Source organism: Balearica regulorum, chromosome 11 (assembly GCF_011004875.1).
Source record: "Balearica regulorum gibbericeps isolate bBalReg1 chromosome 11, bBalReg1.pri, whole genome shotgun sequence".
Lineage (NCBI taxonomy): Eukaryota > Metazoa > Chordata > Aves > Gruiformes > Gruidae > Balearica > Balearica regulorum.
In genome coordinates, this window is record NC_046194.1 from 14889553 (window position 1) to 14906867 (window position 17315).

Below are 17315 nucleotides of genomic sequence, written 5' to 3' on the forward strand. Positions count from 1 at the left end.
AATGTGGGTCTTCACAAACAGAATATCTAACAGGCTTCTTAATTTGTTATGCCGCTCATTGGCTTCAAATCTATAGCACCATTTAGCGACAAGACCAGTTTTGCTGTCACTCTTACTACCTGCTATGTTGTGCTACTCTGCTACCTGCAACCTGTAGTACTTGATGACAGCCCGTGTGGTTTAACTAGAAGCAGCCTCAATTATAGTTTAAGCAAACTCAGGTTATTTTGGTATAGTGGATTAGCACGCTTACAGTCCACGCGTTTTGCTACCTACCACATATGATCTGAGGAGTTCTTAGCTTTTATATCACTGATTTGATTCCACACAAACACGAATTTCTACGTCTCTAATATGGGGGGAAAGGTCTTACAGCTACGTGGAGAAATGGTAACAGTAACAGTAGATGAGTTCTAACCCTCACTTTCAGTGTATTTCTTGGGTTACCTGTGAGAAATTCTCTATTATGCTCAAAAGGGGCTACTTCAATCTTGGACTGCTCAAACTAATGTGTCTGTCCTGTAATCTCTGACACACTGCCAATAATTATCTGAAGTTGGAGCCTGAGGAATTGAGAGGACTTTAAAACTGTGGTTCCACGTGCCTCAAACTTGGCTTCAGTATTGGTTACAAATTTGAAGACATGGACATTACCCTACCGATGTCTCTGTCTATTTATGTCTTTCTATTCAGAAAACACTGAATACCATTTCAGTGAATACTGACAACTCTGTGGAAAGCAATAAGGTGGTTTGTAGTTTTGGGGTGGGTTTTTTTTGTTTGTTTGTTTTTTGGTGTTTTTTTTTTCCATTTGTCTTTTTCTGATGAAATATCCTGCTTCTACTCAATGATTTCGAGAAGTACCATACGCAGCCTCAAGGTGGCTTCACGCATGCCTTGCTCTGCAAAAGGCTTTATGTTCTACAACTGTGAAAAGTGATAAATAGGTTTTCTTTTATCTGCCTCCTTTAGCAGCTCTTTTTATATGATAAAAATTTTCTATATAATTTAACAGTCATACTCAGACTCAGAATTTCTTCTTTTCAAGTTATGACATAAATTTGATAAATGTCAAAATTCTGTAGCTTAAATTGCTTATGCCTTATACCCTTTCTCTAAAACCATTTTGCCTGCTCATATTGTCAATGGTTTGGTGCAAGGACAAGCCTACGACTCTAACTGTGTTGTGCCAACCAAGTGAGCTCTCGCTCTAGGCTCTATCCAATGCAGTAATGCAGCAAATGTAATAAGAGGAAACTGCAGTGAAAGTCACTGAGAAGCTGGTTGCTAGACAACTGAAAGAACAAAAGAGAAAATAAAGGCAAGACATAGGCAGGTAAAGTTCAAAGAAATCTGAAATAGATTCCTTTCATAGAAAAATAAAAATGGAATAGTTGACCAAAGAAAGCAGCAGAAATCAAGAACCTGACAAAGAGATCAAGGGAAGTCAGTATTTTAAACTTGATGTATTTGCTGAAAATTTCATACACTTGCAGATAGTCTAGACTTGGTCCAGTACTGATTATTTCTATTTCTTTGATTCTTCTGATTATTTTATTTCTTTGGCTCTTACGTTCTTCCTACCAAGCAGGGCTTGTTGTTTTATCATATGGTCATCTTTCTCTTATCTAAGCGCCTACCTCAGCCATGCGCTCAGAAAACCAAGTTGGTACCTGGTGCAATAAAACAGATTTTGGTGTTACCAGCACAGCAAAGGACCACCACCCATACCATATAATTCTTTTCCAACCCAGTCTCCTATGTACTTCACAGCAATGATAGCAGACTCAAGCCTTTGGGTAGGATCAAATAGATCAACCAATACTGCCCTTAAAACAAACAAGTCTCAGATATGGGTGCAGTCTGCGAGGTGAAATCCCAAACCTCATGGCACTCCTAAGTACCCACAATGCAAACTTATGATAAAAAGGAAGGAATCTTGATTTTTATTTTTTTAATGGAAAAATGTAAACACAAGTAGTCTGAAAAAGTTGGGCTTTTTCAGTCTATGTTAAACTCCAACAATACTGGCTGACTGCAACAATGCTATTAATACAACCATTCTTATTAGCACATTATTACCACAGGAAACAAGATGTTATTGTTTCTAATCTCTAACATACTGAATAATATTTTTAATAAGATAATTCCAAACGCTTTTCCTCCTGTAGCTATTTTATTACATTTCTTACAGATAATGCTTATAAAATTATCTCACTTATTGTTATTACTATAGCCTCTGGTTCAGGAGCCAAACTCTAATAAAAAGAGAAATTTTGTTTTACATTTCTTAGTCCTAACAGGGATAAAACCTTCCTGTATTTAGCCTCTATTATCACAGCTCACAGTGGAAAGTGACCAAAAATCCATAAATTAATCCAACTCCTAAAAAAAATGCCCAAACCTCCAAGCATCAATCACCCCTAGTCTATCAAAGGGGACAAAATACCGTCAGCAATGCTTCTAAAGTTATAATTATTCTGTTTCATCTGAGGGAAACATTAGAAGGCTCATGCCATATTTGAGGGAAAAAAGGAAAAATAAGTTGAATAATCACTTGTTAGTGACAGGCTTTCACACCAAGATAGGAAAACCAATGTTTTTGCACTATGGTGCATCAGAAACTATGATGCGATAAGGGAAAAAGGGAACAAATGTAAGCTGTTCTGCTTTACGGTACTGATAAAAAAGAAAACTTAATCCTGTTTCCTAGCTGGAAAAGCTTTTCTTTTTAGCTTTGCACGAGAATAGCTGGTCAATCAAGCAGTTCTAGAGACAGCGAACTACTGTAATAAAATACAAATTTCCCAGAAAATCATTTGATAGCCTTCTGCATAGTAACTGGGGAGTTAAAAAAAAAGAGTACCTATTATTCTTTCATTAAGACAGTCATCTGATAAACACTCATTTTTCAAGGGACCAAGAAAACTAGTTAGGAACCAAGGCTTCATGTTTTGACAGACACACTGCTATATTTACTCAGCTTGGATAAAATCTTAACGGTGATTAATTTGACATAGATCAAGTAGAATAAAGTTTTCAGGGAGCTCAGATTTTTATTAACATATATCTCACTAACAATAGCTATTGAAGAACATCATACTAATTTTCTTCTATCTTTATAGATACAGATCCTAAAAAAAAAAATAAAATTTAAAAACCCCAAAATAAGTTCTGAGGTTTTTATGAGTATTTTTCTACCTGCTTTCTCAAGTCTTTCTAGTTTCCATCAGAATCATTGGGAAATTTGCCTTCATGTCTGTGGAAACCAAATAAGATCTTTAATTGCTGACACCCTTGAATGGCTTGCACAGCATGTGCTTCAGGCTCTAAGAGAGCTGGGAAATGTCTCTTACTGGTGGACAGACCAAGAAGGATGCTACTCCCCTCACTGTTTACTTAATTTAGTCTGAAAATAGACTTGGAAAGAGATATCTGGGTTGTAGTTCCTTATTTGTCTTCCCAATGCCCTAAATAATTTTTATTTGAACACAGATCCTCACTTTTCTCCTCAGAGAATTCTTGCTCTGTTCTGATGTACAATTTTGTTACCCGCGTCAGCACATACAGCCTTTCAATCACCTTTTTCTCATTAAATAATATCTCTGAATGACTTATTTTAATCACTGTTTTTCATGCTGGGAAGCTGTCAAAGCATAAATCAAATCAAGTGAACACACCAGCAATAGCTAATTACTATATATCCAAGCATTGCTGAGATTTGATAGCCCTGTTTCATGCACAGAGCATTGCTGGGGCTACTCTGCTCCTATTCAGGTAACAAACAAAACTGTTCTTGACTTTAATAGGAATCAGTCTTACTTGGTATTTGTCTTATTGGAATGCTTAATTAAGATTGCTGGCCTATTATGATAGACCTCAGGGATAAAGGAGAAAGATGCTGTGCCACATGGCCTGCCCACGCCCTTCCTGTCTTCCATCAGGATCACACTGGGTGGCTTTTCCTCCTGTCCTCCCCCAGGTTCTTGAAGGACAGAGGGCAGGGAGAAGGTGGAAACAGCCTTTATGCCATTGCTCTTTTCAGTGTGTATCTTGGCTTTTTCAGCTGATACAGCTTCACCATCATTTTGGCTCATAAAGCCACTTGCTTACCAGTAAGTAATTCTCTTCATATCCAGAATCACATTTGCATCTGCTTCAGTGACATCTCCGTGGTCTTTCATCCTCCTCTCAATTGTACCATCTACAGCAGGAGTTCTTAATTTTTCTTCCTGTCTTCTCTAGAAAATTCTTATTATCATTTTGATAATACAGTCATCTTACCTAACGCTTTAGCCTAGAGGTTGAGATTTATTTCTTCTTTGTCCAATCAATAACAAATAATTGAGAAATTACCTGATGAGCAGTATTGTTTCATATCCTCTCCTCAAGTAACCACAGTCCTGCTGTTCTTCCTTGGGCTGTTGTAAAAAGCATAACAGGTTTCCAATGGGCCAAAAGCTTTGACTAGCTTTATTTTCTTCTTTTTCAGGACTGACACAACTAAAGCCATTGGTAGCCTTTAATTTCCATTCATATGAATTGGTACAACAATTTGTGTTTATACCATTTGGAAGCTGCTTTACATGAAACTGCCACGCTACTTCATTAAGACAAATTCCTTTAGGGTTTATGATGCCTATAATCATAATGTCATATCAGAACAATTGGTCTCTTGTGATTCTGACTGATAATGCTTGTCTCTTCCTGGGAAATGTTAGACAGTCATTTCAGAGACATTTTCCTTCTATTCAGAGATGCTTTTTCTCAGCTGTTGGTTAGCTGTGTCTTCTGTTGTAACTTATTTTATCCCTCCATGTCCATCAGCTACCTTTTGGCAATACCTGACACCCCTATAAAGCCTGCATGGCAGAACCTCTGTCCACGTTACAACCTTTCTGTGGTATAGTTTCCAACTCAGAGATCTGCTGCAATGCGCTCTGTAGCAGGTGAGCTTTAACAAGGCACTGAAAGAGTCAATAAAGAAGAAAAAGATTGTCTCCTAAACTTTATATTTAACCACAGATGTGGCATTTTAATATTTAATGAAAACTGGCCACGTGGACATCACTTCTCGTTCCATCAAATAGCATGAATATCTGAACATGCTTGAAATGCAAATTACGGCATCATTACTGAATCATAGAATAATTTAGGTTGGAAGGCATGTCTGAAGGACATGGAGTGCAACCCCCTTCATAGCTGGGCAAATTAGATCCTGAAGACTGAAGTGGTAGATGACAGGACGAATCTTGACCTCAATGAAACCAGTAGCAAAGCTCCTGGGTACTTCTGTTCGGCAGAGCGGTTCACCAAAACGAATCTTATCACAGGACCTCAGTATTTGTGGTGTGGTTTAGTTCATGATACAGAGTGAGAAAATAACTTGTGATTCCTAGTGATGACTTTTTGCATGCCACCAGCCTAAGCTGCCATTTTGCATGCAGACTAGGTGATGACAAGTAGCCTACGCTCAGGCAGCCAACAGAAAAACAGCCACCTGCAACTGGTGCAGAGGCACAACATCTTTGCAAGAATAACCATGTCTTTCACTCACTGAAATCTGTAACTTTCCTTCCACAGTTGAAACATTTCTTCCACCAGCTGCCAGATTCAGCAATGTCTGTTGTTCCAAGACATTCAGACAGCACTTGTAAAATAAATTTACACTTCTTTTTTCCATCTCTTCTGAAAAATGTTACATGTACAAAAGGAAAAATGATGCATTGAGTGAATGGCACCTCTTTAAAATGCAAATCAATAATCATGTCTGACATCAAAACACTGGAGTGCTGCCAAATCTTTTATAAAGGTGTGAATTGCTAATCTAACTTAGTACAGGACTAGATGTTTTGACAATAATGTTAACAAAAGCAGAAGATGTATAAAGCAGGGAGACAAATTAGTTTTGCTAAAACATATGGTAATCACAAGCTAAAAGACCACAAAATCATCTATTTAGTCTCATGTTTTTGTTTTTGGGGGTTTTTTTGGGTGAAGGGTATGGGAGGGAATAGACACTGTTGTGTCCATGGTGTTGAATCCCTCTAACACAAGTTGTGGTGCAGGAGCCTTTCAAACTGTATTTTCAAAACTAGAACATACAATCTCAAGCTTTTGCCTACTGTAGAATATGTAAATATAGGAATGATTTAGGAGTGAAGTTAATTTATATTTTGTTATTGTGAATATACCATATAAATTTGGGGCTGAATTCCCTTCAGGTACAATACCATCAGTTATAAAGGAAATAATTTTAATTATATTAAATTAGGTCCAGCAGTGCTTCTGCTTGCTGTCTGGTATTTTCCATAGTGGCAGAGAAAAGACCAGTCAATGGAGTCAAATACTTTATTGATATTTACACATACAAGAACCTGGCTTCCTACTAACATGATAATACATCTGCATGAGATTTATGTTAGTCTTTCAGGTGCTTTGCTATTGAGGAAGCACTCATTAACACTGGATAATCTATCTAGATGTATCTTTGTGAATAAAAGCAGACTGATTCTTGTAGTAATGATTTATCTAAACTCAGGCTTATTCAAGTCTAAGCTCAAAGACATGTCATCAATATTTTCATACTCAGATTAAGAGATCTGAGGAAACTGTTCTCTATGACACTTTAATAAAACTAGCTCATACTGGTTTTAAGAATACCTAAGTGTTTGCTTGTGTTGAACACAGGCCTAGGGCCTTTGACTGTTACATGAGCTGAAGTGATTGTATAATGAATGGTAGGAATATCCATGATAATTAATTGTCATTTAGCTTGATTATCATTGTCAGTAGAAAATTGCCTTCTTTTATAGTATCAAAATGTCTCTTATTTTCTGTAAAGCTATATTTGGATGAACTACCATAAACTGTTTGTATTTCTTGTTTTTTCTAAAAAGTAATGGGAAAACGTCGTGGTTTTGTCTATCTACAAAGTCAGGGCTTTGGCTTTAGACCATATACTTTTACAACCAAGACTGACCTCTTCTGTTATCAAAATTAGACCATTCTAATGGGTTACTGAAGCTAAATTTTATGCATACTCACCTAAGTGTCCTGATTTAAAATTTTCTGAACGGTAAGTAGACTCTTTCTAAAGTGATAACCTTATTTTTTCTGTTGTTTTGTAAAGATAGACTTCTCTAACTTGTTATTAAAAAGTAGTTTAAAAGTTTTGAATAAGTTTCCATTCCTTGTTTGATACTCCCTCTTTTTTTTGAGATTCAATTAGAAGGGCTGTTCCTTTAGCAGCCTTCCATTTAATATCACCATGGTTTTGCTGAAAATCTCATTTGATTTGGTTTAGCAATACATTATTGAAGTGGAGCTTTTTAAAGAGTAAAGAGTACAGCACCGAAGTCCTTCCTGTAGAATGAGAACATTTAGTTGACTTTTCATTATAATCCAAGAGAGCTCAACCTCACTCTCCACTCTTAGTGCATATGATTTTCTTTGAAAGTCTGTGAAAATGTCAAAGTCGTCTGTGAAAATGTAAGCTGAAAGGGACAGGATCATTAAAGTAGAATAAGTATGGTCTAGTTAAAGGGTCTGTAAGGGAACTTCAGGATTCAGCACAGGTACTGCATGAGTGTTTCATAGTCTTCTGAGTAGATGAAAAGTAATGGAAGAACAATCTAGATCATGGTATACAAGACAGTTCTCAAAATTAAAATGCATTTAGCAATAATAAAAAATCCTTTCTAAGTGTTTAAATTTACTACTAAAAAAATAATAACAAAAGTAATTATATGTTCTTAGTGTGTAACCTGGTTCAAATATGGTTCCTGGGTTTATGTGAAATACTATTAGTCCTAACATAGTCTGTAGTCAGTATTTAAGGAGCTAATACCATGTCTTCTTTAAAAATTACAGTGAAATGTATAAGCTATCTAAAAGCATAATTAAATGTATGGCACACATCTGTATTCTGAAGACAAATTTGTATAATCTCGTTTTCCACACAAGACAAATTGTCTTTGGGGGTCCTCTAGTGGTAGGACTTAATTATTGCACTTAAAATCTTCGTGGTGTTCAGGTAATCTTCAGACTGATCTGTCTTCAAATATTATTTTCTGCAGTTTGTGAAGCTACAGAAAATGCAAGTTAATATAAGCAAATTTTGAAACCCACAGGGGAAAAAAAATATAGCTATGCCAAATATGTCCAGGATATAAACGTATAAATGTTATGTCAAAGACTGTTTTTCAAACTAGTAAAGGATAAAATGTTAGCTATTGAGACAAAAATGTCATCTATGTTATCTGAAAAAAAAAAAAAAAACCCAGAAAGCAGGACTAAAAGACTATTATTACAAGCTGATTGCTTCCTTTGCTTTTTATTTTTGTCACACTATTCACCTGTTGCCACATTGTAAGATTACGGTCTCGTTTTCTATAACAATTTAGTGGAAAAATACAAATCTTTTAAGTGATGTATGCTTGTAATAGGAAGTTAAATATCACGGTCTGCCAGGATTATGACATTTTATATAGCACTTCCATAGCACTCCCCATCAGGGTCAATACAAATAATGCTAAGGCCATAAAAATGTACTAGCATATATAGCCTTTGACATATAGACCTACTGCTGCCCAACATCACTGGGAATTCTGCTATGGATTGGGAAGAGTCATGTGATCTTTTCAGGTTAATCTCAGTGAAAACTGCAGTATGTTCAAAAGAGGCAGTAATCAATCTTCATAAATCTGTACTAGCTTCAGTATTGAAGCATCCTGCTCATAGGCACAACAAATTGAATGCACTGTTAAAATCACTACCTGATGATTGCTCAATTGATTTTCCATGGGTACTAGAAAAACAGGCTTGTACTCTGTTATAGAAGTAGATGTGAAATAGCCTAGAAATTTCTATCTATTGTACAAATAACTTTATGTTCTAGGTTGAACCTATAAGCTCGCAAGTTCCATCTTTGACATTGATGCTGATGAATACTGCCCTTTAACAAATATACAGGAGCTGGTTGGAAACTCCATAAAGGAGTGGAATGTGGAATTCATCTTAGTGTAGATGTCTACAGCACAGCTGTCTTCGTCTGAATTGTTATCTAAGGTTCTGCATATAGCCACTGAAATGTAGGGCTGTACTTGCCTCGCTCTCAGGATGGCCAAGTGAATCACAGCCATTTTGATGCCAGTAACTTTTGTATATGATTCTTAATTCTATGAACCAAAGCCATCCCTGGTGAGTCAACTCCTAATGCACCAATCTTTTCTTTTCTAAATGGCAACATTAATGCCAATACTCATGAAGATCACAGAATATTAAGGTTTGTAGCTTCCAGAGATAAAAACTATTATTTAAGTGTTACATGTTCATACTAAAACTCACTTAACTGAAATGAGGACTACTGTATGGATTACCATACAATATTCATACATAGCCATCCAGCATGCATATTGTAGGGGAGATTCTGTATGTTTACAGTTACAAATGCTGTCTGACCACATGAAAAGAATAGAACATTTCTCTTGTATTGCTTTCTAACCAGTTGTACTCCAAGTTTTCAGTAATTTTTTTCTGGTTTAATTCATTCATTGTCAAGACGTACATAATTCAGGGCATCTTTTCACATTTATCTCAAATGTGATTTGGTTAATGATTAATAAAAACAAAATTAGCTGAATAAACTAACATGCAGTTTTACACATGAATGCGAGTGTTGTCTAAACATGGACTGTTTACAATACCAATATACTTCTGCAGATGAAATAACATGCAGTCTTAATATACTAATAAATGCATTTGTGCATGAAAAAAAAAAAACAAACCCCACAACCCAAAAACAAGAGAAATGGAGATGAAACTGAATAGTTAAGCAGCAAAACGCTACATGGTACATTTTCAAATTCATTACTGATACTCAAAAAGAAAAAAGGAAATGTGTTACTGAGGGTTGTAGACCAACAACAGGATATACGGGTATTGTTCTGGAAGAATGCAGAAAAAATTACTATTAATTTTAAATGACACCCATTATTCCAACAAATAACATAACATGGAGCAAATAAGAAAGAGATTACCCACCAAGACAATTATTTTACAGGTGAGTTGAATGACAATGACAGTTGTTTTTTGGATGACCAAACTGAGCTAGACCTTGACAGTTAGTAGGTAGTATTTTAAAAATACTTTGCTTTGTATTTTAAAAATACATGCTTTCATAAGTTACAAAGTTTAATAACCTTCTGAAGTTTGGATTCCAGTGTTCACTTCTTTGACTCCTCTCTGTGAAACTGGGAAGCTTCTGTACTGCAGGTGCAAAGTAGACTTGAATCCCTCAGGCTTCCTTCCATATTCAGGTCAGGAAGATACAGTATACTGTAGAAACTGAAAACCACTAGTGGAAACATATATCTACACTAAAGTAGAATCTGTGACAAAATGAACCTTGGGTGCCTATCTATTCCAAACTTGCTATACAGAATACTATATATTTGGAGGAGGAGAAGGTGGAGTAATGACTTCTGAAAGAAACAAAGAAATAGTCAAGTTTAATCAAAGGTCAGCTTAAATAATTATGATAGGAAATCAATAGAGATTAGTTGGCTCTTCTCACTAATAAGTTTTTACAAGATCCAAGAAGATTACCCACCAGTCTAACATGTGTAATGAAGGATTTTTGGGTTTAATAATTTTACAATATTTGTTTTTGTGTTTTTGTAATGGTTATACTTTCATTGCCTCTCCACGTGAACACTACCTTTTAGAGTGTTTTACTGGGACTCCCAGATAAAGTTCACATTAACTATTCAGAGAACTGAATAAAGAAGCATAGCATAATCTGATTTCTTGTACACATACAAATCTTCCCTGGTTTAGTTCAGCTTCTCCTCACAAATTCTGGGAATACCAGCTGTTCTACACCCTGATTTTGATATATGTCATTTCTGGGTATCACTTTACTCAAGGACAAGCTAATAAAACTGCAATACTTTGGTTATATTCAACCTTCAGCTATTATTGATTAATCATAAAGCAACCTTGTCTAAGAAGTTTTTCATTTTTATATCTCTATTGATTGTAACTGTTTTTTTTAACCGCTGACCTGGTTATTATAACATCACCATTTCAGTTAGATTACTGAAAGGCACTTCATTGAGACTTACCAACAAAAAAAGAGCATCTGACCACCTTTAAACTAGTGTGATAGTCTCCTGCCCTCTGAAACTTTAACTACAGCTATAAACTGACAGGACAACAACCTGAGCTGTTCCATCTAATTGCAATAACTCAAAATCCTACGTATTTCAGATGAATGCAAAGCCTTTTTTTCTCAGTATCAAATACAGTGTCAGAAATAAGATACAAATATTGTGGCTACCAGGCTTAGATGGAAATACAGAAGTCTAAATATCACCTGTATGGCATGCTGAAAACCATAATGTAGGGGAAAAGAAGTCATCCAGGAGAGGCTCGTCTTTGAACTGATGCACAAGGAAAACCAGCAGACAAAAATTTGCAAGGTTGAATTAAAATCCTCTAAGAACCTCAGCAAGACTAAGCTGAAGCCCAAAATGAGTGTGTAAATAAGGGAATTGTATAAAATTCCATTAAGAGACTTTAATAGTTAATCAGATTACCACCTTTTAAAAAGAATGTTTCATGAGTAACTCTTATTTGTAGTCCCTGACTGAGCCATAACGTAAATAATAGCACAAGGTGGGACAAATATTCAGTAGCTCCTGTGACTCTTACCTCAATGTCTCTATGAAGGGTCTTTCACAAATTGATTCATGAGCAATTCATGATGCTGAGAAAGGCTCCGAGTGCTGCTGTTGCTCTGAGAGGCTGGTGTTGATGGCTACATTTTAAATGCTTATTTCCTTCAAGGTACAGCATTTCCTAGTGAAGATCAACAGACAAAGAACTGGAACACCTAAGATACAAATACCAGGAAAATAGTATTAGCTAAACTGGTATTGATGACCAAGGATACAGAACTCTGATATGTCCTGAGGAGTTCCACTCACCTTCGCTTCATGTCCTTCAGGTTTCCAAGGGAGGACAGGATGGGAGGACACCTTTCTCTTATATTGTCTACAAATATTTAAGAAAGCATTTGAGTAAATCCATTAGTGAATGAAATTCAAAGTTAGGTTTTTTTTAAAACTAATTTGACGGTGAAAAGAGGTGTCCCAAATGCGGAGTGTCGGAAATACCTTCCAGTTAGCAGATCAGCTTGCAAACACCAAGTAGTGTAGATCTGAGTAAGAAACAGAAGCCCTGAGCTTCTGTAGGACGAAACCCAAGACTTGGAACAGGTGAGTTGAGATTGTTGGGGAATATGAAGGAATTCGGGGCTTAGAGGGGTGGAGAATTTTGGTTGAATTATAATCCCATAGCCACAGCATAGTGTAACTGAACGCTAGGATTTTATATAAGAAGTGAAGTCTAACATTTCAATGAAATAACATTTTACCTTTAATATTAAAAGACTTTAATGGAATTACTGAGATGTATTTTTATAGTGTCACTGCCTTTGAAATATAGACATATTTAAAAGAATCTAGTTGACTCTAAGTCTACATAAGAACTAGTCCATTTGTGAACACATTTCAGAAAGGATGGACAGTTCAGTCTGAAGATATTTCACAGTAAAATAGCAAAAACAACTAGTAATTTGGAAAATAAGAGGAAAGGTTAAGAGTCAATAAGCAGAAAAACTAGACAGTGGGCTCTGGAAATATCTAAATTCTCTCATTAAGTAGACAAGGCTTAAAACATTCACTAGTCAGGACAAAATAAAAAATGTTGAATTTAAGCAATGGCAAGGAAAACTTAAGCATTGGGGAAGATTATGCAGTACAGCAGCTTTTAGCTTAGGGAAAGTGGTGAAATCATCACTGGAAGTTAGAGCTCGATTAGACACCTTTACATTCTGTCTGCTGAGAGGTAATCCACCTGCATGACAGCAACCTATTCTATTAAAAAGAGAATAATTATGACAAACAATCAATCCTAAAAAAACAACCTTCAGCTAACTTTGTTTTAGAGCTGGGCATCATCTCTCCCAGCAGGCTGTTGAAATTTTGAGTTGAACCATTTATACGGTTTCTAGTTTTTAAAAAAGTATCAGACACCTCCCCTTCAGGGTACATTGCATAGCAATCATACTATTAAATTTACTTCAGTACTGTGAATGCATACAATAAACATCACAATAAGCAGGTGAACACATAGTACACAGGGATTGCTACAGGCAACTCTCAATCTCTCACACATTAAAAAAATAGAAAGGAAAAGTTTGAGCGGCTAACAAGAAATACTGTACACTCTTCCATGGTTAAATGTAAAATGCAGCACACAGAGAAACACTAATTTGCAAGGTGTGAAACACAATGTAAAAAACAAGAGGAAAGATGAAATCATACGCTTACTGATTTCAAGAGTTTTGAAAATTCATCAGTATTCACCCCATATATAAGGAGAGTATCACACACTTATTCAGAGAAATCACAGCCATGGTAATACTTTGTGTTCGTGACTTTTGCAGGTAACAGTAGATCTGGGTTTTTTTCTTCTCTTCTTTGTAGTTAGTAGGAAAAAAACCACACACATGGGAAGATCATGTTAATGTTTGTGCAGGTCTAATGAAAGGCTGAACAAGCAGCTTTTGTGCCAGAATACTTTCAATTGTAAATGCTCCATCATGGATACAGCAGCTTTTTAAAATATTCAGCACCAGGTTCTATGGTGAACCGTACGCAGTGTTACACTTTGCTGTCAGCAGAGTTGTTGAAATGTCTGAGTGTTTAAATGCAGCTAAAGGAATAGTATGTGTTACATGGTGAACTCATTAGTTTGCTGAACGCTTAACTGACACGGAGAGGCAGAGAGACTAGCACACCAGCCTTCCAGGCCGACAGCTCTGTTCATCTTGTATTACACCCCTTAGAGGCGTTTAGGTCTTCAGCATAACCACAGCCAGACCATTTGTTAGTGCAGAACTCGTTAAAAACTGCCACAATTCACGCTGTGTTCTTCACTCTTGACCGTAACCAGGGAGGTAGCGACCACTGCATGGTCGAGCCCGCTGCCCCCTGCCGCCGCAGCCATCTCCCGCAGCGTCCCGAGGGCCTTGAGCCGAGTCCCCCGGGCCCAGGCCTGCGCCTTCCCCTACCCACCCCAGCACCCCCGCGCTCTGCCGGCTCCACCACCCCCATCACTTCTCCCTGGGCCCCTGCACTACCACGGCTCCCAAGCGCCGCGACCAGGGGCCCCTGCACAGCGCCCGCGCCCTGCCTCAGCCCGCCGTAGAGACACGCACACGCCCGCCCCCGTCACACGCGCCCGGAGCAGGCCGCGCGCCCCGCCCCCCTTTCTGGTCAGGACGCGCGGTGCAGCGGCACGCAGTCTGATTGGCCAGCGGGGGCAGTCACTCAGGCGCGCGCCAGGAGGGGAGGCGGGACGTCCGTCACAACTGCCGGGTTCGATCGCCCCTTGCCGCTGCGGCTGCGCGCGCGCGCGGGAGGGGCACGGGGCCCGGCCGTTACGCGGTGGGCGAGCGGCGCGTGCTGGCTGCGGCCAGCTCCCCGCCCCCCCCCCCCCCCCCCCCCGCCGCGGCCGGTCACGTGACGGGTATTTAGCGTTTACATTCGAAACGGGCGCCCCCGCGCGCCCCCCCCCACCCGCGCGCGCCGCCCGGCGGTGACCGTTTCGCTTTCATTTCCGGGCGGCCGAGGGCGAGGAGCGGAGGCGCGGAGCGTCCCCGCAGTGCTCCCCCCCGCCGTGCCCCCCCCCCGCGGCCCGCCTTCCGTCCCCCCCGGCCCCACCCCCTCGGGCTCGGAGTGAACCGAGATTCCCCTTCCCCTCCCCCGCCCCGGCACACACACCCCTCCTCCTCCTCTTCCCCCTCCTTCGCCGAGAGAGAGAAAGGGAAGGGAGGAGGCGCTGGGCCTGGGTCTCCCGCACCGAGCCGCCGCGGCACAACATGGAGGAGCTGGTGGTGGAGGTGCGGGGCTCCAACGGGGCCTTCTACAAGGTACCGGGAGCTCGCGGCTGGGTCGGGCTGGGCCTCAGGGGAGGGAGTGGGGCCTGGGACGGGAGGAGGAGGAGGCGGCGGCAGCGGTGGCGGCTCCTCCTCCCCGCTCTGAGGGAAAGCGGAGGCCCCGGGGCAGGAAGGAGAGGAGGAGGAAGAGTGGGGCAGGGGTGGAGGCCTCGGCGGGTCCCTCTCGGTGTATGGGGAGAGGGAGCCGGGCCTCGGGTAAGAAGAGCCGGGGGCCGCCGCCGCCCCAGGGCTGAGGGAACTCGAGGCCTGACGAGGAGGAAGAGAGGGAAGACGAGAGAGGGCCCCGGCGTCCGAGGAGGCCTTGGGCCTTCCCCCTATTGTGGGAAGGGGAGGCCCTCGCGCTGCCGGTGTGCGAGGGGAGGCGAGGAGAGCCCGGGGCCGCCTTCTCCTTGGCGCCGAAGCGAGGATCAGCGCTGGGGATGGGGCGTTAATTGCTAAATCCTCAGCTTTTGTCGCTACTTAAGGAAAGTCTTTCTCGCTGTCTAGGTTTCTGAGAGAGCTGTACTGCTGGTGCACGGTGTTTAAGGCGGGGGAGGAGGGGAGGGCCCTTGTTAAATACACGTTCGTGGTAGAATGCTGTCGTGGATTCCTGCTCTTAATGCCATGGCAGGGGACACTGCTTACTGATATCAAAGAGAGCATTGCTTGACCGAATAGACAGGTGCTGAGTTGCTGAATACATTTAATTACCAAACGTACTTCTTACTGAAGCTACTTAATGGCATACCATGTTTGTTTCCAAGCCCTTGTGCTGGGGCTGAATAAAGCCATCACTGAGCCTTGAACATATATGCTGAGTGCTTAATGTTTTGATTAATGCTGTGCAGTATTGCTGTGGCTTTGCATGAGTTGGGTTGTGTTAATCAGCATATTAATAGGGTATAATTTGTGGGTTTATCCTGTTCACAGAAACATAAAATTTGGATATGGTGGATTTGGGCCTACTATCATTGACATGTTATCAACATACCAGAAACAGTCACGGATTGGTTTCTGCAAGTCTACCATTGTTTAAATGTTCCTAGTACTTTAAAAATCGGGCCTAGTTATTGTGCAACATCCAATATTTATGTTAGCAATGAAGGAACAGGTAGAATTTCACACTCTGATGTTAGTGTGGTAGGGCAGGTCGATATCCAAATGATACAGTCCCAACAGCTCTGAGTGTTTCTAAGAAAAAAAGACCTCTTAAAAGCTTATTTTTAAAATATAGGTGATAATCTCTTATTCAGAAATTTTTTTATAAAACAAAGTATGTATGAAGCAAGTCTGTAAATATGGTAAATAAGCATCCTGTGGGTTTGCAGTGTTGTAGCCAAAGTCCTAGATCTGTATATTGCTTCCTGGAATTAAATTAACACTTTCAGAAATCAATTTTGCATTTTTAAAGATGTAATATTTGCTCAGAAGGAAACAGAAGGCATAAATATGCATAAGAGAACTTTTTTAAATGAGATTTTTATCAAATTATGAGAGAGTATTTACACAGTCTTCTGAAATAGATGATGATAAAAATGACATTCTGCATTCTTTAGTGACAATGTTAATCAAAGAAACCTGGGAGAATTAAAAGCTTCTGTAACTTTTTTTGGTTACAGTCAATTTTGATGACATGGAGTCTTGTACCCCTTTTGTCCATAACATCCCGACAGTGGTGTTTGTAGTTTAGGTGAGAATTTCATTTGAGTGTATGTTCATGGGAGCTTGTTCATTAATCATGACTTAATGTATCCAAGTTATAACATAGTCATTGCCTCCAAGTTGCATATTATGTTTGCCTCTTAACTTTTAGAAATATAAACATAGGAAATTTTTTGTGTTGTCTTAATCTCTAACCAGGAGGACTTGGTAAAACTATCTAAGGGGACAAATGGGGCACACAGATTTATCAGTCTTCACCTGTATTACCTGACTAGGTGGAGCATCACACTTAAGATAAATGCAGCAACTTTTTTTTAACTAAAAAAGCTCAGTTTCCTCTTTTAAAAAAAAACCCTATGCAATAATGTTCAATTTAAATCAGCAGTTTTCCTCTAGCCTGAATTACTTGGAATTTAGGTACAATTTTTTCTTTCATCACAATGTCTCAGTATCACTGTGTTATTAAGTAATTTATCTAAATGTTATTGCGAGTTTTATGCCCATCTTGCAGATGGGGAATTTGATTATGAAATGAATTGCTTGACCCAGCATAACAAGAACTGTGTGATGATGTCAAGTGCAGATTTAATTCCAAGATTATTTTATTTTTTTCATGTAGAAAGTTTCTTTAAGCAGCCTCCTGAGA

The 17315-nt window shown here is 39.3% G+C and overlaps 1 protein-coding gene and 1 long non-coding RNA gene across 6 annotated transcripts in view; one reads left to right on the forward strand and one right to left on the reverse strand.

The window, feature by feature from the left end:
• Positions 1-6335: 6335 nt before the first annotated feature.
• Positions 6336-14229, reverse strand: LOC142603371 (uncharacterized). 2 transcript variants are annotated; one of them, XR_012837290.1, is made up of 4 exons: positions 13398-14229; positions 11991-12057; positions 10203-11896; positions 6336-8087 (listed from the first exon to the last, which is right to left on the reverse strand). It is a non-coding gene; the product is annotated as an uncharacterized LOC142603371 (long non-coding RNA). The 2 variants fall into 2 exon arrangements; XR_012837289.1 differs by having other exon boundaries at positions 6336-11896; positions 13398-14144.
• Positions 14230-14689: 460 nt separating this feature from the next.
• The window catches only part of FMR1 (fragile X messenger ribonucleoprotein 1), a 32942-nt gene continuing 30316 nt past the window's right edge, over positions 14690-17315 (forward strand). For 2 of the 4 annotated variants that reach the window (XM_075763440.1, XM_075763441.1), the window contains exon 1: positions 14779-15001. In XM_075763440.1, the coding sequence (XP_075619555.1) occupies positions 14951-15001 (51 nt within the window). In that variant the 5' untranslated portion in view covers positions 14779-14950. Of the gene's footprint in view, positions 15002-17315 lie in introns of all 4 variants that reach the window. The other 2 variants (XM_075763439.1, XM_075763442.1) reach the window with 2 other exon arrangements.